This window comes from Indicator indicator, unplaced genomic scaffold (genome assembly GCF_027791375.1).
Source record: "Indicator indicator isolate 239-I01 unplaced genomic scaffold, UM_Iind_1.1 iindUn_scaffold_163, whole genome shotgun sequence".
Lineage (NCBI taxonomy): Eukaryota > Metazoa > Chordata > Aves > Piciformes > Indicatoridae > Indicator > Indicator indicator.
Window position 1 is genome coordinate 40,277 of NW_026539255.1, and position 21,917 is coordinate 62,193.

The following is a 21,917-nucleotide window of genomic DNA, read 5'->3' on the forward strand; positions in this document are numbered from 1 at the left end:
AATTACTCACAGGCAGTTGAGCCATATGTTGATCTCTATTAGTGTCAAACAGTGCAGGGTCTGTGCTAGCAGCAGGCTTAGCAAGAGAAATCCAAGGAGAAGGCTCAGTCCGTTCACTGCCTGGAGGAAATAGCCAAATGCATCAATAATGAGTGTTGGGGAAACTTGCAGTGGAGATACCTTTTGTGTTTGGAAAGCAGAAGGATCTTGAAATCAGAGGGATCTTGAAAGCAGAAGGATCTTGAAATCAGAGGGATCTTGAAAGCAGAAGGATCTTTAAAGCAGAGGGATCTTGAAATCAGAAGGATCTTGAAATCAGAGGGGTCTTGAAAGCAGAGGGATCTTGAAAGGAGAGGGATCTTGAAAGCAGAAGGATCTTTAAAGCAGAGGGATCTTGAAATCAGAAGGATCTTGAAATCAGAGGGGTCTTGAAAGCAGAGGGATCTTGAAAGGAGAGGGATCTTGAAAGCAGAGGGATCTTTAAAGCAAAGGGATCTTGAAATCAGAAGGATCTTGAAATCAGAGGGGTCTTGAAAGCAGAGGGATCTTGAAAGGAGAGGGATCTTGAAAGGAGAGGGATCTTGAAAGCAGAGGGATCTTGAAATCAGAAGGATCTTGAAATCAGAGGGGTCTTGAAATCAGAAGGATCTTGAAATCAGAGGGGTCTTGAAAGCAGAGGGATCTTGAAAGGAGAGGGATCTTGAAAGCAGAGGGGTCTTGAAAGCAGAGGGATCTTGAAAGGAGAGGGATCTTGAAAGCAGAGGGGTCTTGAAAGCAGAGGGATCTTGAAAGGAGAGGGATCTTGAAAGGAGAGGGATCTTGAAAGCAGGGGGATCTTGAAAGCAGAGTGATCTTGAAAGCAGACTCAGCTGGACACCAGCACCTTCAGATGGTGGTTGGGTGTTGGACTGAGGAGTCCCCTCAGAGGAATGGTTTGTACCCAAGTTCAGGAGCAGCTGTTTTCCCCTCCCCAGGGAAGGAGTCTACAGGCAAGCCTTTGATTTTCCTCAGCCAAGCCTTCCTGCGTGCTCTCTGCTCATCTTCTCTGAGCTTGGTCTGGTGTGCCTGGTACTGAGCTGCAGCAGCTGCTGCGTTCTCCTCCTCCTGCTTCCCTGTCAGAAGCCTGAACTCACAGAAGTCTGCAGCACGTGGGCAGAAGACTGATTTTCTCCTGCAGGTTGCTTGGTTTGGCATTTGGGCCATTATCACACGTGTGGATCTGATCAGTTTCGAAGAAGCCATAAAGGGATCAATGAGCTCCTCCTCATCTTCCTGGAGAGGGACTTCACCCTGGTCACTGGGACCTTTCTTCCCTTGCAGCAAGCCAGAGCTCTTGGGACGTACAACGGAGGGAGGAGGGATGGAGGACTTCACAGCAGGTCCATACAAAGAGCTGTCCATCTTGAGCTGCAGTGGTTTGGTTTCAAAGGGTACAGAAAACCTTGTCAGAGTTGAAGAACCACTCTGTAGCCTGACATACTGGAGCTGCACTGATTGATCCTTCCTGCTTAGCAGAGAGGTTTTGTTGCTTTGTGCCTCGCTAGGGTGGTGATCCCGGGGGGGTTTCCATGGATATCCCAATGTGATTTGCCTAGGAGCTTTCCATGTGTATCCCAAGTAGCTTTGCCTTTGAAACCTCCATGGAGAGCCCAGTAAGGTTTGCCTTGGAGATCTCCATGTTTCCCTGTCTCTTGCAGCATGCTTAGTACCAGAGCTGCCCTGAGCTTCCCTCCTGGTGTTCTGCAGGGTGCTGATCGTTAAGAGGAACTTGTAAGGGGAGATGGTACAACTGGAAGTTTTTTTCTTCTGATGATTCAAAGTGATTTGTGGCCTGGCATCATCTTCAGCTCCCCAGAAATAAGCACTCTGCATGGGTCTGCCATCTGTTTCCAAAATAAAAAAATAAGTAATAATAATAATAATTAAAAAAAGGAGTGCAGTTGAAGTCAAGGATGGGGTTTTGATGGTGGTTGGCAGGGTAGTGCTCTGAGTAAGACCAAGGAGGGGTGCTGGGTTACCAGGCACGTGGACAGTCCAAGGTTATCAGAGAATCATAGAATTGTTTCAGTTGGAGCAGTTGGAAGAAACCTCTAAGCTCATCCAGTCCAACCATGGACCCAACACCACCATGGCCATCAAACCATGGCCCCAGGTGCCATGGCCACAAGTTTCTTGAACACCTCCAGGGATGGAGACTCCACCACCTCCCTGGGCAGCTTGTCCAAATCCCTGACCACTCCTGCAGCAAAGAAATTTTTCCCAATCTCCAACCTAACCCTCCCCTGGCACAATTTCAGGCCATTTCCTCTTGTCCACCTGATACTAGGGAGAAGAAACCAACCCCCAGCTACAAGCCAGTGGTGCCCCTTTCAGTTTGCTCATCCTTGGCCTCATTGGTGACACTGCCAACACCAGAGGTAACTCCTGTCTTGGCTGACTGGTCAGAGCTCTTTGCCATGGTCTGTACAGGTCAAACTAAAGTCAGATTCTGTAACATGTTGTATCTGTGGGTGGATGACTTGGTGTCCAAACCATGGTTTCCAGAAGGAAAGAGGTTCAGAGAGGTTCAGGCCAGGTTGGAAGGGACCCCAAGGATCATCTGGTCCAAGCTTCCCAGGTGATGGTGGAGTTGAGCTGAGCTAGCCCAGCACCCTGGCAAGCTGAGCTAAAACTCTCCAATGGAGGGGACTCCACCACTTCCCTGGGGAGATGATTCCAATGTCCAACTGTTCTCATGGGCAAACATTTTCTCCTGCAGTCCAATGGGAATGTCCCCAGCAGTACCTTGTCCCCATCACCCCTTGGCTTTGCCATGGGACTCCTTGTCAAAAGGGAGTCTTCATCCCCTTGGTAGCCACCCTTTATGTCCTGGCCCATGGCAATAAGGTCTCCCCTAAGCCTCTTCTTCCCAAGGCATAACAAACATGTTCCCCACCACCTCTTCCCATGCTCCTCTTTCTTGTCCCTGTACTTTGGGAGAAGGCTTCAAGACAAGTCAGTTTGTGCTGGAAATCTTTGAAGCAGCCAAGCCCAGAGGACCTCTTTGAAGCATTCCCACTCACAGCTGCCTTTGAACTGGAAGTCAGAAGCCCCGCTCCACAGCCTGGCTCTGCTGCCTCAGGGGACAGAGGGAGTGACCTGTGCAGTGTGACAGACACATCCTGATGGATTGTGTGGCTGTGTCCCTGACTGAGAGCTAGGTGTGGATTCTGAGCCAGGCTGTGTAAGTCACCCAGTCCTGCGGCCTTGCCTCAGCAATTCCTTTGTCACTTGGCTTTGCAGTGTCACTCCCTTCCCATCCCATACCACTGCTTTGCAACTCTGCTTTTCCAGAATGGTTTCCTGAAACTTCTGCCCTCTGGAAATGTGTCTCAGAGACCACTAAGTTACAGTCTGGAAAGGGAGAGTGCTGCAAAGCAAGCTAATGGGAACTACTGCTTGTGCCTCCATCCCAAAATTTAACACCTACAGGCTGCCCAGAGAGGTTGTGGAGTCTCCTGCTCTGGATCCTTTCCAAACCCACCTGGATGTGTTCCTGTGCAGACTACCCTAAGTGATGCTGCTCTGGCAGGGGGGTTGGACCTGATGATTCTTGAGGTCCCTTCCAACCTCTAATGCTCTGTGATACTGTGATGTGACCTAGCATCTTCAGGACAAACCTCAGGAGTCTGGGGTTAGAGACTTCCCAATCACACAGCTCTTCTCATGTGGCCTCTCAGGGTGTGTCTTAAATTTTATGATCCCAACAGGTTCTGAACTGTAAAACCACCAAGATGATCAGAGGGCTGGAGCATCTCTCCTTTGAATACAGGCTGAAAGAACTGGGGTTGTGCAGCCTGGAGAAGGCTCTGGGGAGATCTTAGAGCTGCATTTCAATACCTGGAGGAGACCTGCAGGAAGGCTGGGGAGGGACTGTTCAGAAGGGCTGTGGGGATAGGATGAGAGGCAATGCTTTGAAACTGGAGCAGGGCAGATTCAGGTTGGACACCAGGAGGAAGTTCTGCACAATGAAAGTGGTGAAACACTGGAACAGGTTGCTCAGGGATGTGGTTGAGGTCCCATCCCTGGAGACATTCAAGATCAGCCTTGTTGTGTCCCTGGGCAGCCTGCTCTGGTTGGAGGTGTCCCTGCTGCCTGCAGGGGGGTTGGACAAGATGATCTTTGTGGGTCCCTTCTAACCTGATGCAATCTGGAACCTGGGAACCTAAGAAAAGTTAACTTGAGACAGTTGCCATCTGGCCACAGAGCATATTGGTGCCCTTGGTGCTATCTCATCAAGGTTCAGGTTGTCACTGAGCTCAGACAATTTACATATTATTTTTTTTAAGCCATCTTTCTGAGTTACTCCTCTTGATTAACTAGCAGCTGCTTGAATACGTTTTTGTGCAGAATTCTCCTACACCTGGTAAAGAAATCAAGAGTAGAGTAAGTTCTTCCCCATGAGAGTGGTGAGAGCCTGGAATGGGTTGTCCAGGGAGGTGGTTGAGGTCCCATCCCTGGAGGTGTTTAGGGCCAGGCTGGATGAGGCCAGCCTGCTGTAGTGTGAGGTGTCCCTGCCCATGGCAGGGGGGTTGGAACTGGCTGATCCTTGTGGTCCCTTCCACCCCTGACTGATTCTGTGATTCTATAGTTCTATGATACACAAAAAGCCTCCCAGACACCAGAAAAATAAAGCCTCATAGCTAAAGCTGAGCACTTCTCCTGCTTGATTGCTCCAAAGCAGCTTCTGTCTCCATCACAGGCTCTGTAAATGATCTCTACAAACCTTCCCCCCAGAGCAGGCCTGGTTTCTGGAGCCCCTCACCTGTCTTTAAGGCACTCAGTGAGCTGAGGTTCCCTTCTTTGAAGACTTACTGCTCTGCACAGCTGTGAAGAGCCTCCACCTGAAGAGGAGAAGGAACTTCTTTGCTATGAGTGTGCTAGAGCTCTGGAGCAGGCTGCCCAGAGAGGTTGTGGAGTCTCTTTGTCTGGAAAGAGTCCAGTGAAGGCTACAGAGATGCTGAGGATCATCTCTGTGAGGAGCAAAGGCTGAGAGTCCTGGGGCTGGTGAGCCTGCAGAAGAGCAGCCCCAGAGGGGAGCTGAGCAATGCTCAGCAAGAGCTGAAGGAGCTGTGGGGGGCAGAGGTGTCTCCCCACATCAAGAGGGCATCCTGCTGTGGGAGAGCAGGGGCAAGGAGTGATGTGGAGTGCAGCAGTGCCTGTGGTTTTGGGTGGGTCAGGGGCTGGCTGCGTGCTTGGCACTTGGCTCTGTGCACATCAGAAGGGAGAGCAGCACAGGGTTTGGGTTTGCACCTCACAGGGGAAGGAAAAGCCATTTGTTAGCAAGGCAGGAGATAAGCAGAAGCCAAATATGTGTCTTTCAAAGCAGAGCCTCTCCAGTGCCACGAGGAGTTTGGCCTTGATAACATTTTCCACCCTGATGCTGATCTCTTTGTGCTGTCCTTTGGGGATCCCAAAACACTCTGCAGATGTTCCCCCCCCAACCTCCTGAGGAAGGACTCTGCCTGAGCAGCTCAGAACCCCCTTGGCCTGGTTGCACCTCTGCTGGCACCAGAGGGTGGTTCTGCTGGGCACAGAGGGAGTCCCACTGTGAGTGTTGTCAGAGATGTGTTGGGTGCAGGGCAGGGTTGAGACCTCCTGCACCCAACAGATCAAGCAGCACATTGTGCTCAGGGCAGGATGCTGCCACTGGGGACATGAAATGCACAGAGGAGGTCTGCTCAGGCTAAGGGATGGGGAGCAAGAGGCTGGGGCCAGACTCTGCTCAGTGGTGCCCAGGACAGGCCAAGGGGCAATGGGCACAGACTGGGACCCAGGAGGTTCCATCTGAGCAGGAGGAGAAAGTTCTTTGTTGTGAGGGTGCTGGAGGCCTGGAGCAGGCTGCCCAGAGAGGTTGTGGAGTCTCCTTGTGTGGAGAGCTTCCAAGCCCAGCTGGACATTGTGCTCCTGGGCAAGCTGCTGTGGGTGCCCTGCTTTAGCAGGGAGCTGGTCTGGATGATCCCTCCCACAAACTGACTTCTTTTGTACCTTTCTCCCAAAGCACAAACTTCAGGGACAAGAAAGGGGTGCATGGGGTGGTGGGAAACCTAATTCCTTCTGGAAACCATAGGTTTACATCCTAGATGCTCCAGCCCCCACCATGCAGAAATTCTGTCACTGAAAATAAAGAACATCCCCATGCAAGGTGCCTGTTTCTGTGCAGTTTCACTTCCCAGTGGTGGCAGATCCCAAGTGCAGCTGTCCTCTGACTCTCTGGAGTATTTCCTAATGAATAATTCAAGCACTGGATCAGCAGCAGGTTTCTGTGCACAGCAGCTGCAAGAATATCAATGACACCACTGATTTCTCTCCTTCTTGGTGAGGAGGCAGCAGTTCCTGTCTTGACAAATGTGCTGAGTTGACATCAGACCTTTCTGCAGAGGTACAAAGGTTTTGTAGAAGCCTGGAAATGAGACAACTCTTGGAATGCAGCAGCACATCTCCCAGACTGTGTTTGAAAAGAGCTTGGGGGATGCAGATGGACTCGGGTGGAGGTAGGGGGGGGTTGGAACTGCTCCTAACTCACTGCATGGCTCTAACTTGGTTCAGGAGGGACAGGAAACTGCTTGGGAGGGTAAAGAAAAGGCTACAAAGGTGATGGAGGGGACTGGAACATCTCTGTTATGAAGGAAGGCTGAAGGACTTGGGGCTTTATAGCCTCCTTCTCTAAGTCTGAGGAGGGATCTTATCAACGCTTATTAATACTTAGACTCATGGAATCAGTCAGGGTTGGAAGGGACCACAAGGCTCAGCCAGTTCCAACCCCCCTGCCATGGCCAGGGACACCTCACACTACAGCAGGCTGGCCAGAGCCTCATCCAGCCTGGCTGCTAAAAACCTCCAGGGATGGAGCCTCAACCACCTCCCTGGACAACCCATTCCAGGCTCTCACCACTCTCATGGGGAACAACTTCTTCCTCACTTCCAGTCTGAATCTCCCCACTTCCAACTTTGTTCCATTCCCCCCAGTCCTGTCACTACCTAATATCCTAAAAAGTCCCTCCCCAGCTTTCTTGGAGCCCCCTTCAGATCCTGGAAGGCCACAAGAAGGTCACCTCAGAGCCTTCTCTTCTCCAGACTGCACAACCCCAACTCTCTCAGTCTGTCCTCACAGCAGAGCAGCTCCAGCCCTCTGCTCATCCTCGTGGCCCTTGTCTGGACACCTTCCAGCACCTCCAGATCCCTCTTGTAACAGAGGCTCCAGAACTGGATGCAGTACTCCAGGTGTGGTCTCACCAGAGCTGGAGCAGAGGGGGAGAATCCCCTCCCTGGCCCTGCTGGCCACACTTCTCTTGCTGCAGCCCAGGCTCTGCTTGGCTCTCTGGGCTGCAAGTGCCCACTTCAAGGGTGGGTGTCAGGAGGGTGGGGCCAGCCTGTTTTCAGTGATGCCCGGTGACAGGACAAGGGGTAACAGACACAAATTTGAACATAGGAGATTCCATCTAAACATGAGGAGGAACTTCTTTACTTTGAGAGTGGTAGAGCCCTGGAGAAGGTTGCCCAGAGAAGTTTTGGATTCTCCTTCTCTGGAGAGACTTCCAACCCCATCCCCCAGAGAGGGTGATTGCCCATTGGAATGTGCTCCCCAGGGAGGTGGTGGAGTCACCATCCCTGGAGATGTTCAGGAGAAGCCTGGATGAGGCACTTAGTGCCATGGTCTGGTTGATTGGATAGGGCTGGGTGAGAGGTTGGACTGGAGGATCTTGGAGGTCTCTTCCAGCCTGGTTGATTCCATGATCCTGGGCAAGCTGCTGTGGGTGCCCTGCTTTAGGAGGAACTCCAGAGGTCCCTTCCAACCCCTCTCATTCAGTGACTTTAGAACCTGCCAGCGTATTGCAGAGGCTGTGGGCAATCCTTTGAGCTGTTCCACAGGTTTTTGGTGACTGGCAGCATGAGCTGGTCAGTACCTTGTGCCTCCCCACCGAGGTGGTGCAGCTGGCTGAGGTCCTCCTGTGCTTGCTGGAGCTGGAGCCATTTGGTACTGTAATTCCCAAGGAACCTTTTGGTCTTCCCCACCACCTCTCGGTCAGTGTCCAGGGTATAGTCCCACCAGACATCCTCAAACTCGTACAGCAGCAGACTGGTTGGAGTATTGATCACCATCCTGGGGGAAGGGAAAGTCCTTACCAGCACAGAGATCATCAACACAGCAGCTCCTACCCAAGGGGCTCTTTGCTTCTGTGCAACACAAACCCCAGGGTGCTTTGACAGAGCTGAGCTCATAGAATGGTTTGGGCTGGAAAGGACCTTGAAGATCATCTAGTTCCAACCCTTCCCCTCACTATGGGCAGGGACACCTTCCACTAGACCAGGCTGCTCAAGGCCATGGATAACCATCACTTGTCCAAGGAGGCAGCAGCAGTTAGTGCCACCACTTGGCCTTTTTAACTCAGACTTTGTAGGAGCTCCTTGGGGCTCTGCTCATCCATCTCTATTGGAAAAGTAGTTCACTGGGATGAAAACTGCCAACTGTGGCCTGAGATAGACCAAGGCAAGGCAAAAACCAATCTGGAGATATCATATTAATAGGGACATTTAAACCTAAAGCACAGAATCAGAGAATGCACCAGGTTGGAAGGGGCCTCTAGGAGTCATAGAATGGCTTAGGTTGGAAGTGGACCTTAGACATCACTTACTCCAACCCCCCTGCATGAGCAGGGACACCTCCCACCAGACCAGGTTGCTCAAGGCTTCATCCAGCCTGGCCTTGAAGACCTCCAGTGAGGAGGCATCCACAGCCTCCCTGGGCAACCTGTTCCAGAGTCTCACCACCCTCATACCGAAGAGCTTCTTCCTAAGCTCCAGTCTAACCCTGCTCTCCCTCAGCTTCAAACCATTCCCCCTTGTCCTATTGCTAGACACCCCTGTGAAAAGTCCCTCTCCCCCTGCGGTAAATGAGAGAGGGCTGCACTGAATCTGGTTGGGACGGAGCTCATTTTCTTCATAGCATCCCATAGATTGCTGTGGTTTGGAGTTGTGACCAAACCAGCAGTGGAGTTCTTGCTTCCCCAGGAGCTGGGAGCAACCTTCAGTTTGGAGGAGGGAACCTGGCAGGATTTCCCCTTGTTGGTTTTGTAAAGAGGTAGCAGGTGAGAGAACAAAGGCTCTGTCAGGCATTGCCTTGATTCTCCAGCATTTGGGGTTCTGAACTCAGCTTTCCAGTTGGGTCTGTGTCTTAAATTGCACATGAAGAGGAAATTGTCCACCACTGAATGGACTAAGAAAGTCTCTTCTCAGCCCCTGGTAACCCAGAGGGATCATCAGAGGCAGCTGCTGTGCATTAAAAGCCCTTTAATTACAACATCAGCTACCCAGGTAGGTGCAGAGACTGATGGCAGCTGTCATCACCAACCTGTCTTCTGCTACACAGAAGGCAGATGCAGGGTCCCCTCTGCTGCTGGCTGTCAGCACCTTGAGGCAGCTTCCAGTCAGGTAGTTGAATATTCGAATCTTTCCATCTGCACAGCCACTGATGACTCTCAGGTAGAGGAACTGCAGGGACAGCACTTCCCTGGGAACACAACACAGAAGGGCTGGGATGGTCACTGTGCTTTCCTGACGAGAGGCAATCAACTGGTCTTGGAGGAGATGCAATGGCCTGCCACCAAGGACAGGCTAATCGTGGTTGCTGATCAAGATATGGAATAGTTCAGGTTGGAGAAGACCTTTAAGATCATCAGTTCCAATCACTAACCCAGCACTGCCAGGGCACCAGGAAACCATGGCCCTCAGCACCACATCTCCGTGGCTTTTAGAGCTCTCCAGGGATGGGGACTCCACCACTGCCCTGGGCAGCCTGGGCCAGGCCTTGACAACCCTTTTGAGGAAGAAATTGTTCCTCATGTCCAACCTAAACCTTTCCTGGCACAACTTGAGGCCGTTTCCTCCTGTTACTTGTTCCTTGGGAGAAAACCCCAACCCCCACCTGGCTCCAACCTCCTTTCAGGGAGTTGTAGAGAGCAAGAAGGTTTCCCCTGAGCATTCTTTTCTCCAGGCTGAACAAGCCCAGGTCCCTCAGCAGCTCCTCACAAGACTTGTGTTCTAGACCCTTCCCCAGCTTTGTTGCTCTTCTCTGGACACACTCCAGCCCCTCAATGTCCTTCTGGATGGAAGGGCCCATACTGAACCCAGGATTGGAGGTGTGGCCTCACCAGAGCTGGGAAGGGGGGGGGACAATCATATTTAAAAGGCTCTAGTAGTCAAGCCCTTCATAGTCACTCCATGTCCCAACCATCCAACCCACCCAGCACATCCTCATAGCAACCAGCATGGTTCTGGCCACCTGCTGCTTGTTACATTTCATTTCTCTGTCTAGAGCAGTAGATGAGCACAACACAATGCTGCAGCTCTCACACTTCTGATGTACAGCTGAAGGGTTAGAAGATGCCAGAGCTCATCTGGAAGAGTTCAGGAGGTAACACAGCCACCTCCAACACACTCATGGTCTGCTTGTATAGAATCACAGAATGCTTCGGGTTGGAAGGGTCCTTAAAGCTCATCCAGCTCCAACCCCCCTGCCATGGGCAGGGACACCTCCCCCCACCAGCCCAGGTTGCTCAAGGCCTCATCCAGCCTGGCCTTGAACACCTGCAGGGAGGGGACATCCACATCAGTTACAACCACATAGTGTCTGATGGTGTTTTAAAGACGGAGACCTTTGGGACACTGTTAGGGACGAAGACACAAAGACACTGTTGGGAGTGAGGATATTTCAAACCTAGCACTGACAATTAAGGGCTTTTCTGACCCTCTTTCCTTGTGGGATTTAGCAGACCATTGAGGACAACTTGGAGCCCAACCCATCCTCACTTGGGGTGGCGGAAAGCTGTGAGGCATCTCTTGAGCTTTCCCAACATGCTCCATCCCAGGACGTATCCATCGGCGCTTCCCGTGACCAGGTGCCACTGATCAAAGGTCATGCACTTCACTGGCCCTTGGTGCCCCTCCAGTGTCTGCAAAGGGAAACAAAGAGGTGCAGCACTGTCAGCAGCCTGGATGTAAAGATGGCAAAGATATCCTATGGGGAAGGACCTCTGATACGGGCTGGGAGTGATAGGATGAAGGGCAACAGCCTTGAGCTGGAAGAGGGGAGACTGAGACTGGAGATGAGGAAGGAATTCTTTCCAGTGAGGGTGGGGAGACACTGGAATGGGTAGCCCAGGGAGGTCATAGAATCATAGAATCCTAGAATCAGTCAGGGTTGGAAGGGACCACAAGGCTCAGCCAGTTCCAACCCCCCTGCCATGGCCAGGGACACCTCACACTACAGCAGGCTGGCCACAGCCTCATCCAGCCTGGCTGCAAACACCTCCAGGGATGGAGCCTCAACCACCTCCCTGCACAACCCATTCCAGGCTCTCACCACTCTCCTGGGGAAGAACTTCTTCCTCACATCCAGCCTGAATCTCCCCACTTCCAACTTTATTCCATTCCCCCCAGTCCTGTCACTCCCTGATAGCCTAAAAAGTCCCTCCCCAGCTTTCTTGGAGCCCCCTTCAGATCCTGGAAGGCCACAAGAAGGTCACCTCGGAGCCTTCTCTTTTCCAGACTGAACAGCCCCAACTCTCTCAGTCTGTCCTCATAGCAGAGCAGCTCCAGCCCTCTGCTCATCCTCATGGCCCTTCTCTGGACACCTTCCAGCATGTCCATATCCCTCTTGTAACAGAGGCTCCAGAACTGGATGCAGTACTCCAGGTGTGGTCTCAGCAGAGTGGAGCAGAGGGGGAGAATCCCCTCCCTGGCCCTGCTGGCCACACTTCTCTTGCTGCAGCCCAGGCTCTGCTTGGCTCTCTGGGCTGCAAGTGCTCATTGACAGCTCCTGGTGAGCTTCTCATCCCCCAGCACCCCCAAGTCCCTCTCCTCAGGGCTGCTCTCCAGCCAGTCCCTGCCCAGCCTGGATTTGTGCTTGGCATTGCCCTGACCCAGCTGCAGGACCTTGCACTTGGTCTTGTTGAACCTCCTGAGGTTGGCTTGTGCCCAGCTCTGCAGCCTGTCCAGGTCCCTCTGGATGGATCCCTTCCCTCCAGCCTGTCTGCTGCACCACACAGCTTGGTGCCATCAGCAAACTTGCTAAGGGTCCATGGCACCAGCAAAGATGTTGAACTGATCCCTGAGGGACTCCACTTGTGCCTGGCCTCCACTGGGACATGGAGCCATTGACAGTCACTCTTTGGGTGTGGCCATCAAGCCAGTTCTTTATCCATCTCGTGGTCCACCCATCAAACCCATTTGTCACCAGTTTGGAGACCAGGATGTGCTGTGGGACAGTGTTGAAGGCTTTGCTCAGGTCCAGGTAAATGACATCAGTCATGGATGTCCCCTCCTTGGAGGTGGTCAATGCCAGATTGGATAAGTCTTTAAGCAACCTGGGCTGGTGGGAGGTTTGTAATAGGTCCCTTATAGGATCTTTAAGTTTTCTTCCAACCCAAACCATTCTGTGATTCCCAACAGGAGCCTCCCAGTTTATGTAATTAGCTTTATTGGGTGTTACTCTCACCCACCAGCACACCCTGGGGATAACTGCTGGGTGTGTAGTCACTCCTAAGAACTATTCTGAGCTTGTTGCTGCTGATGAACTACTGGCTTGGAATTAACATCCATTTGCCATCTACATGACACAGAAGTTCTAAAGATAGAAGTAAACAGAAGTTACTGCCACAAGACCTCTTCTTTAGCTTTATGAAGTTATTCTGAGAGCATGTTTCCTGCTTTGGGCTATCCCATGAGCACTTCAACCCCAAGAGTCAAGGCCTTCCAACCCCTTTCCAGGTTCTGAGTGTTTCCAGAGCAGCACAAATTAATGTCTCTACAGGGAACAAGTAGTGAGGAGGGTTCGGTGCTGAGTTACTGTTGACAATCATTTGCAAATCAGGTTTTGTATCATTTGCTTACAAAAAGTTTCTTACATCAGTTTATCAAAGAATCATAGAATTGTTTTGGTTGGCAAGGGCCCCTAAGATCACTGAGACCAAGCATTGACCTAAGACCACCATGGCCACTAAACCATGTCCCCAAGTGCCATGGCCACAGGTTCTTTGAACACCTCCAGGGATGGGGACTCCACCACCTCCCTGGGCATCCTGTGCCAATCCCTGACCACTCTTGCAGCAAAGACATTTTTCCTTCTCTCCAACCTAAACCTCCCCTGCCACAATTTCAGGCCACTTCCTCTCATTCTATCACCTGATAACTAGGGAGAAGAGACCAAACTCCCACCTGGCTCCAACCTCCAACTCTTGCCTCCCCTTCTATCACCTGAGACTAAGGAGAAGAGCAGCAGAGCAGCTCACCCCCAGGATACACAGCAAGGGTGAAGCTTTATGCACCCCAAACTGACAGCAACTGTCCCCAGGGCCCTTTCTGTCCTCAGTCTGCCAAGCAAGCTCCCCACTGGAGCTTTCCTCCCCTTCATTCACCTGATATGAGGGAGAAGAGACCAAGCCCCACCTCACTGCAACCTCCTCTAGGGGAGGCACGGAGAGCAATGAGGTCTGCCCTCAGCCTCCTCTTACACTGCTCTTGGTCATGGTTTGGGGATTATTGGTCTTAGAAAGTCTGTGACAAACCAGCAGCAAGACCATTTAGCACAGAATTAACCACCTGAGCAGGAACTTACTTTGATAAGAGCACCTTTGTCAGCACTCCAGACCTTCACCCTCCCTCTCTCACAGCCACTGATGAGACGGTGCCCATCCATCCTGACTGCCCAGACAGGGCTGCCATGCTTCAGGGTCCTCAGACATTTCCCCAGCTCCAGGTCCCACACTGTTAGGGAACAGTAAAAAATCACACATCCCAAAGGTGAGGGTTGCTGAGCACAACAGAAATGGAAACCGCTGCTGGAATTCTTCGAGGTCCTCAGCAGTGGCCTGGATGAAGGGACAGAATGTCCCCTCAGCCAGTTTGCTGGTGGTACCCAACTGGGAGGAGTGGCTGACACCCCTCAGGCTGTGCTGCCATCGAGTGAGACCTGGCCAGGATGGAGAGCTGGGCAGAGGGAACCTCATGAAGGTCAACAAGGGTAAGTGCAGGGTCCTGCACCTGGGGAGGAACAACCTCCTGCAGCAGGACAGGTGAGGGGAGACCTGCTGGGGAGCAGCTCTGCAGAGAAGGAGCTGGGAGTGCTGGGGGACAACAAATTCCCCATGAGCCAGCAGTGTGCCCTCATGGCCAAGAAGATTAAGGGTCTCTTGGAGTGCATTAGCAAGAGTGTGGCCAGCAGGGCAAGGGAGGTCCTTCTCCCTCTCTACTCAATCTAGTGAGGCCACATCATGGGGGAACTGGGTCCAGTTCTGGGCTCCCCAGTTCAAGAAAGGGAATTACTGGAGAGAGTCCAGGGGAGGCTACAAAGCTGCTGAGGGGCCTGGAGCAGCTCTGTGAGGAGCAAAGGCTGAGAGCCCTGGGGCTGAGAGCCTGCAGAAGAGCAGCCCCAGAGGGGAGCTGAGCAATGCTCAGCAAGAGCTGAAGGAGCTGTGGGGGGCAAGAGGCTGGGGCCAGACTCTGCTCAGTGGTGCCCAGGGACAGCACAAGGGGCAATGGGCACAGACTGGAACCCAGGAGGTTCCATCTGAAGAGGAGGAGAAAGTTCTTTGTTGTGAGGGTGCTGGAGGCCTGGAGCAGGCTGCCCAGAGAGGTTGTGGAGTCTCCTTGTGTGGAGAGCTTCCAAGCCCAGCTGGACATTGTGCTCCTGGGCAAGCTGCTGTGGGTGCCCTGCTTGAGCAGGGGGGCTGAACTGGATGATCTCCAGAGGTCTCTTCCAAGCCCACCATGCTGGGATTATGGTTACACTTGGTACCTGAAGCTCTGCACTGATCTAAGCATTGACTTAAGAAGTTTAATTGCATGGCAAAAAGTTTAAGTGCAAGTCCCAACACCTATCTGATCTTCTTTATCCTTCTTCTTTCAGCTAATGATAAGGAAAGCTGTGGCAAAGCTGGCAGATGACACCACTGTCCCAAGAGTTGGTCTGGCCCTCAAGCCACAGAGCCATTAAAGCTGAATGAGAGCAGGAGTGGTGGTAATTGATTCAGTGATACAGGGACCTGGCATGTGGATGTGTCCACAGCTTAGATTGTTCTGGCAGCAGAAGCATGAGACACTAAAAGTTCCCCTCTGATGACACTGCCTGTGTCACCCTCCTCACAGCTCCCACCTGCTCTGCCTGCTGCTCACTGCCTCTGGCTGGGCAGCTCCTAGCCTGGGCTCTCACCTTTCAATGTGCCATCTCTGGCTCCTGACACAAAGTGCTCTTCATGTAAATCCAAGCAGGTGACTGTCCCAGAGTGCCCATGAAAGATCTTCAGGCAGGCACCACTGTATATATCCCAATACCTACAAAGAACCAACCAGACATGGAGTGCAGTGATTAACTTCAGTGTTGGCTTCCTCATCTTAATCATTATTTCCTACTTAACAGGCCCAGCTCTTCTCCCATGCACACCAGGTTAAAGTCAAGAGTCATTCCACTGGGATGTTGAAGGACCTGGAACGTTCAAGCCAGGCTTAGCATGGAGTTTTTACCCACAGGCTTTGTTCTTTTGCCTCCAAACTGCCTGGAAACATGTCTAGAAATCCTCTCTGGCATGGTTACCTTCAGTCCACCTCAACATGTAGAGCTTTACCAGGTGAGATGCTTTCTGTACTGGCTGGTGCCAAGGTAAGAACACAGAATCAGAAAGTGGTTTGGTTGGAGAAGACCTCGAGTCCAACCTTCAACCCAACTCACTGATTGCCACTAAACCATGGCCCCAGGTGCCATGGCCACACACTTCTTGAACACCTCCAGGGATGGGGACTCCACCACCCCCCTGAGCAGCTTCTTCCAATCCCTGACCACTCTTGCAGCAAAGAAATTTTTCCTTCTCTCCAACCTAACTCTCCCCTGCCACAATTTCAGGCCATTTCCTCTCATTCTGTCACCTGATAATTAGAGAGAAGAGACCAAACCCCCACCTGGCTCCAACCTCCATTCAGAGGTGTAGAGAGCAATGAGGCCTCCCCTCAGCCTCCTTTTCTCCAGGCTCAGCTCAGTTCCCCCAGCTGCTCTTAACCTCTTCCCCAGACCCTTCCCCAGCTTTGTTGCCCTTCTCTGGACCCAACTCCAGCAACTCAATGCACTTCTTGTAGTGATGTGTCCAGGATGTGCCACAGGGATTAGACAACCTCAGGGCTAATGCTCTGAATCTGTAGGCAGAGCATGAGGTGGAGTTGCAGACAAGGATGCTGAAGACAAGAGTGTTCCCCTGAAGCCCACTCTTGAGCTCACTTCTCTTGGCTCTCCCTCTGAAACCCAAGCAGCAAAGAAATTGTTCCTAATCATGGTTTAGTGGTGGGCTTGACACTCTTGGAGCTATTCAGCCTGGAGAAGAGAAGGCTCCAGGGGGATCTTAGAGCAGCCTTCTAGTACCTGAAGGTAGAAGAGAGCTGGGGAGGGACTGTATACAAGGGCTTGTAGCACTGGGGCAAGGGGCAATGGTTTGAAACTAGAGTAGGGTAGATTTAGAGTGGGCATCAGGAAGGAGTTCTTCACTGTGAGGGTAGTGGAACACTGCAACAGATTGCCCAGGGAGGTGATCATGGTGGAGGCCCCATCCCTGAAGACATTCAGAGTCAGGCTTGATGGGGCTCTGAGCAACCTGATCTCATTGGGGATGTCCCTGCTCCCTTGTCTACTGTCCTTTCTTCATTACTCTAGCAGAAGGGATGGAAGGAGGATTCCTAAAGGTTGGAGTGAGGGGGCTGAAGTTCCGCTCCCCCCAGGTTAGCCAAGGAGCTGATGTCTGGGGGACTGCCCCAGCTCTGCTCACCTGATGCTGAGGTCGAAGCCTGTGCTGAGGACAGAGCCTTTCTTCTCGTTGAGGAAGAGTGCCTTGATGCTGCCAACATGGCCAGAGAGCACAGGCAGCACTTCTCTCCTTTCTGGTGCCAGGTCAAGAAACCTCACCTGTCGGTCTGCAGAGCCAGTGGCCACCAGGTCTCCCCCATCATAATGGATGACTCTGCTGCGGTCTGTTCTGGAGGAGAAGGAGTGCCTGAGGTGAGCTGCAGCCAGCTGGCAAGGTACAGGGGGCCTCAGACTGTGACAAGAGCTTCTCTGAGGCTTGGGAGGACAGGAGGGGATGGACTCAGCTTGTGCCACATGAGGTTTAGCTTGGAAGGGGCCCTCAACCACCCGAGCAGGCTCCCCTGGGGAGGTGGTTGAGTCCCCATCACTGGAGGCATTTCCAAGATGTGGTGCTGAGGGCCATGGTTTAGCAGCAGCCTTGGTAGAGTTAGAGAATGGTTGGACTCCATGATCTTAAAGGGCTTTTCCAACCAAAACCTTTCTGATGGTCATACACTTCAGCAGATGAATCCTTTGAGGGCACCACAGTCAGGGTCCCTAGTTCTGCATCCTCAAGCATCTGGAGGGTGACTTGGAAGAGGGGAGAAGGCTCCTCCCAGCCCTATGTCCCTTTGTCACTGTGGATTTCTCACCCTTATGCCTTTAAAACCAGCTTCTCTTGGTATCTCTATACAAAACTGGATGTGACACCCAGGGTTTCCTAACACTGCTGCTGAGAGACCCTTCTGGAGAAGAGCCCTTCCCACAGAAGGATCTCAGGGAATGAGATGAGTTGTCAGGACTTGCTCTTGGGCCCTGCAGCCAGGCAGTCTACTCACTGGTCCAAGAGGACACGAATGTTGTAGCAGCCACAGAAGATATTTCTCTCTTCCAGCTGGACTGTGTCAGTTTTGATATCATGATAGGCTGCCTGCAAGTTGTCTTCCTCCTCCTCCTGATGGGAAGAGAAGGAAGGGAAAAGTAACTCATGGAAGGAGGAATGCACCATTATTCCATGGTGTCAAACATCCCAGCTTGGTCCTCAGCCTCGTGGGAAGACCAGAGGCACAAAGTGTTGGCAAGGAGCACTTAGGAAGAAATCCTCTCCAGTGAGGGGGGGGAGACACTGGCACAGGTTGCCCAGGGAGGTTGTGGATGTCCCCTCCCTGAAGGTGCTCAAGGCCAGGTTGGATGAGGCCTTGAGCAACCTGGGCTGGTGGGAGGTGTCTCTGCCCATGGCAGGGGGTTGGAACTGGGTGATCTTGAAGGTCTCTACCACCCCAAACCATTCTGTGAGTGTCTAACACACAGAATGCAACAGCAGCCTCTGGGGAGTGTGGAAACAAGGGTTGCTCCTGTGGCTCAAGGGAAGGCCTGGCAGGCTCAGCCTTCATTCCTTGAGGGAAAGGCTTCCTTGTGAGGAAAAGCATCCTTGAGATGCTTCCCAGCCTTGCCAGCACCCCAGCCTCCAGGCTGTGCATGTGAGCAGGGGACACAACAGGACAAGGCAGGAGCTCAGGGGTGCAGGTTCCCTCCCATGGAGGTGCTGAGCAAGCACTGGGCCTTATGAATTGCTCATGATGCTGCAAGCCAGAAGCAGGAGTGGGAGAAGAGCAAAGCAAAACTCACTGTCCTGTCCCCCAGGACCACCACATCCCCTCCCTCCCCAAATATTGCAGTGCAGGATCCATGGAAGGCAAACACCTTCCAACCTACCTTCACTTGGCTTTCTGAATCGTTGTCTTTCACTCTGGTGACCTCACCCTCTTTGTTTAGCTGGGGAATTGTCACATCAACTATTTTAGCATAGTTTATAACTGCTCCTCGAGGGCACAGCCCCTGGAACAAAACAGCAGAGGCACCATGGTCAATGCAGAGCCCACAGGAAGGGTGCTGAGATGCTTCAACATCTCCTTGGGACACTGAAGGTGCCTCCAAAGCTGAGCTGCACACTCTGGCTTGTTGTCATTAAGAGACCTGGCTCACATTTGCTGCTTTGTCAGCAGAAAGATTCAACTTCTTGGGAAAAAGAATCACTTTTTATTCTTTCCCAAGCTCTACAGGCTTCAGATTCTAATAAGCTGCAAAATTTCAAGGTCCTTCTCTTCTTTGGTGAGTGCTCAGCTGGTCCAGAATCCAAACCCACTGAGATGAGAAACTCTCAGAACATCTCTATCAATATTTAAGATTGATTTGAGATGTGTGAAAACTTCCAGTAAGTCTTCTTTGCATTCTAGCACAGAGCTGAGCTATCTGTGCTCTCTTCACAGACCAAAGCATGCAAAGGCCTCTAACTTTGTGTCTCTTGGCCAGGATGGAGAGCTGGGCAGAGGGAACCTCATGAAGGTCAACAAGGGTAAGTGCAGGGTCCTGCACCTGGGGAGGAAAAACCTCCTGCAGCAGGACAGGTGAGGAGAGACCTGCTGGGGAGCAGCTCTGCAGAGAAGGAGCTGGGAGTGCTGGGGGACAACAAATTCCCCATGAGCCAGCAGTGTGCCCTCATGGCCAAGAAGGCAAATGGTGTCCTGGGGTGCATGAAGAGTGTGGCCAGCAGGACCTCTCTGCTCTGGCTTAGTGAGGCCACATCATGGGAGTTCTGGGTCTGGTTCTGGGCTTCCCAGTTCAAGAGAGACAGAAATACTGGAGAGAGTCCAGCAGAGGCTACAAAGCTGCTGAGGGGCCTGGAGCAGCTCTGTGAAGAGCTGAAAGCCCTGAGGCTGTTGAGCCTGCAGAAGAGCAGCCCCAGAGGGGAGCTGAGCAATGCACAGCAAGAGCTGAGGAGCTGTGGGGGGCAAGAGGCTGGGGCCAGACTCTTGCCAGTGGTGCCCAGGGACAGGCCAAGTGACTTCTGGAGAGATTCTGACTGGACACAAGAGGACAATTCTTCACAACAAGGACAATCAGCCATTGGAATAACCTCCCCAGGGAAGTGGTGGAGTCTCCAGCAATGGATATCTTCAAGATTCAGCTGGACAGCAGCTGGGCCAGCTTGTCTAGACCGGGGCTTTGCCAAGAAGGGTTGGACCAGCTGATCCTTGAGGTCCCTTTCAAGCTGGTGCTCTGTGACTCTTTGATCTAACAGCTTAAGCAGCAGCAGAAAATAATGGCAGGAGCCCAGGGCATCCTACCTGCAAATATTGGATCTTCTCCTGCACCATGCTTTGACAAGCACGCTCCTTCTCCACCTCTTTGGCCAGGAAAGCCCAGAACCTGTTGACAGCAGCACAGGCCTTGAGGGACTTCTGGTCCAAAAGCCCTGAAGAACGAAAGGGACGAATTGTCTAACCCCTGCCCACACCACAGACCACTCAATACCCTTGGAGGAAACCACCCTTGGAAAAACAGAGCAGCTTTACCCAGGATGGACATGGAGAGGTGGGGTGGCAGGCAGCGAATGAAGTCCTTGTGCTGGGTGGCATTAGAGGGTGCCTGGAGAGGTGCAGGAGCCAGGGGAACACTTCGGTTGCTCAGGGACAGGAGAGCTGAGCTGTCCTTGGCACCAGGAGCCTCCTTGGTGTTTGGGGACCGGAAGCACATTCCTGATGGTTGGCATCCTAGAAAACAGAGGCATTGACACTCCTGGAAGCGCTTTGGTGGTTGTTAGCAGCACTGTCCCCAACCCACACCCCACCTGTGTCCTACCTGCTGCTGCCTGTTCTACCACCCCAATGCAGTATCCTGCCTGCTCCAGTGTCCCAGTCCAGCATTCTGCCTGCATCAGTGTCCCAGTCCAGCATTCTGCCTGCATCCTGCCCTCTCCCAGCCTCATCCACTGACCCATTCTATGCAATCATAGAATCCCAGCATGGTGTGGTTGGAAGGGAGCTCTAGAGATCATCCAGTCCAACCCCCCTGCTAAAGCAGGGCACCCACAACAGCTTGCTCAGGATCACAATGGCCCAGATGGGGTTGGAATCTCTCCAGACAAAGATACTCCATCACCTCTCTGGGCAGCCTGCTCCAGGGCTCCAGCACCCTCACACCAAAGGATTTTCTCCTCTTGTTCAGATGGAACCTCCTGGGTTCCACTTTGTGCCCCTTGCCTCTTGTCCTGTCCCTGGGCACCACTGAGCAGAGTCTGGCCCCAGCCTCTTGCCCCCCACAGCTCCTTCAGCTCTTGCTGAGCATTGCTCAGCTCCCCTCTGGGGCTGCTCTTCTGCAGGCTCTCAGCCCCAGGGCTCTCAGCCTTTGCTCCTCACAGAGCTGCTCCAGGCCCCTCAGCGCAGCCTCCCCTGGACTCTCTCCAGTAGTTCCCTGTCTCTCCTGAACTGGGGAGCCCAGAAGTGGTCCCAGGACTGTAGATGTGGCCTCACCAGGCTAGAGTAGAGGGGTAGGAGAACCTCCCTTGCCCTGCTGGCCACACTCTTCTGAGTGAACCCCAGGAGACCCAGGAGGGCACATTGCTGGCTCATGGGGAACTTGTCCCCCAGCACTCCCAGGTCCTTCTCTGTGGAGCTGCTTCCCAGCAGGTCACCCCTCACCTGTCCTGGTGAAAGAGGTTATTCCAGCACCCTGCCTGCCCCGTACCTGTCCCACTGCCCCCAGCCCACTCTCCACCCCACCTGTATGTGCAGGGGCTGCAGAAGCAGCTCACAGCCAGGCTGGTTGCTGCCTGACACGCAGTAGGTGAGGCATCACCTGCTTGTCTTTGCCGGGTCCCCGCAGCCCCCGGCTTGGTCGCAGGCAACGTCATTTGTCCCCGGGTGGCAGGCAGAGGGGCAGCCGCCGGTATCTTCCCCGGCCCGGGGGATGCTGCCAAGGACCGCGGAGCCGCGGCCCCGCCGTCCGGTGCCGCTTCGGGCTCCTCCCACCCATGCACCGCGTCCCGGTGCTAGGAGACGGCGGCGGCAGTAACCCTGCCCCGGCCCCGCTGCTGCCGAGAGACATCTCCCGTGGCAGACCGCTGACTGTTTCGGGTTGGAAGGGACCTTCAAAGCTCATCCAGTCCAACCCGTGCAGCCAGCAGGGACATCTGCAGCCAGAGCAGGTTGCTCACAGCCCCAAACAACCTGACCTGCAATGCTTCCAGCCATGGGGCAGCTCCCACCTCTCTGGG

At 53.0% G+C, this 21,917-nt stretch overlaps 1 protein-coding gene across 1 annotated transcript; it reads right to left on the reverse strand.

The window, feature by feature from the left end:
- Positions 1–921: 921 nt before the first annotated feature.
- On the reverse strand, positions 922–21,554 carry LOC128980415 (F-box/WD repeat-containing protein 10-like). The gene is made up of 12 exons (XM_054398887.1): positions 21,500–21,554; positions 20,218–20,415; positions 19,990–20,117; positions 18,566–18,700; positions 17,701–17,816; positions 16,845–17,051; positions 15,248–15,369; positions 13,655–13,803; positions 10,849–10,991; positions 9,392–9,550; positions 7,947–8,143; positions 922–1,847 (listed from the first exon to the last, which is right to left on the reverse strand). The coding sequence occupies exons 1-12, from the start codon at positions 21,552–21,554 to the stop codon at positions 922–924; spliced, it is 2,535 nt and encodes an 844-aa protein (XP_054254862.1).
- Between the last annotated feature and the right edge of the window lie 363 nt (positions 21,555–21,917).

Coding starts and splice junctions, on each gene's coding strand:
- LOC128980415 (XM_054398887.1), bottom strand. CDS start 21,554: ATGACGTTGCCTGCGACCAAGCCGGGGGCTGCGGGGACCCGGCAAAGA. Junction 20,118..20,217: donor CCTCTCCATGTCCATCCTGG/GTAAAGCTGCTC, acceptor TTCGTTCTTCAG/GGCTTTTGGACCAGAAGTCC. Junction 18,701..19,989: donor AGAAGATCCAATATTTGCAG/GTAGGATGCCCT, acceptor GTTTTGTTCCAG/GGGCTGTGCCCTCGAGGAGC.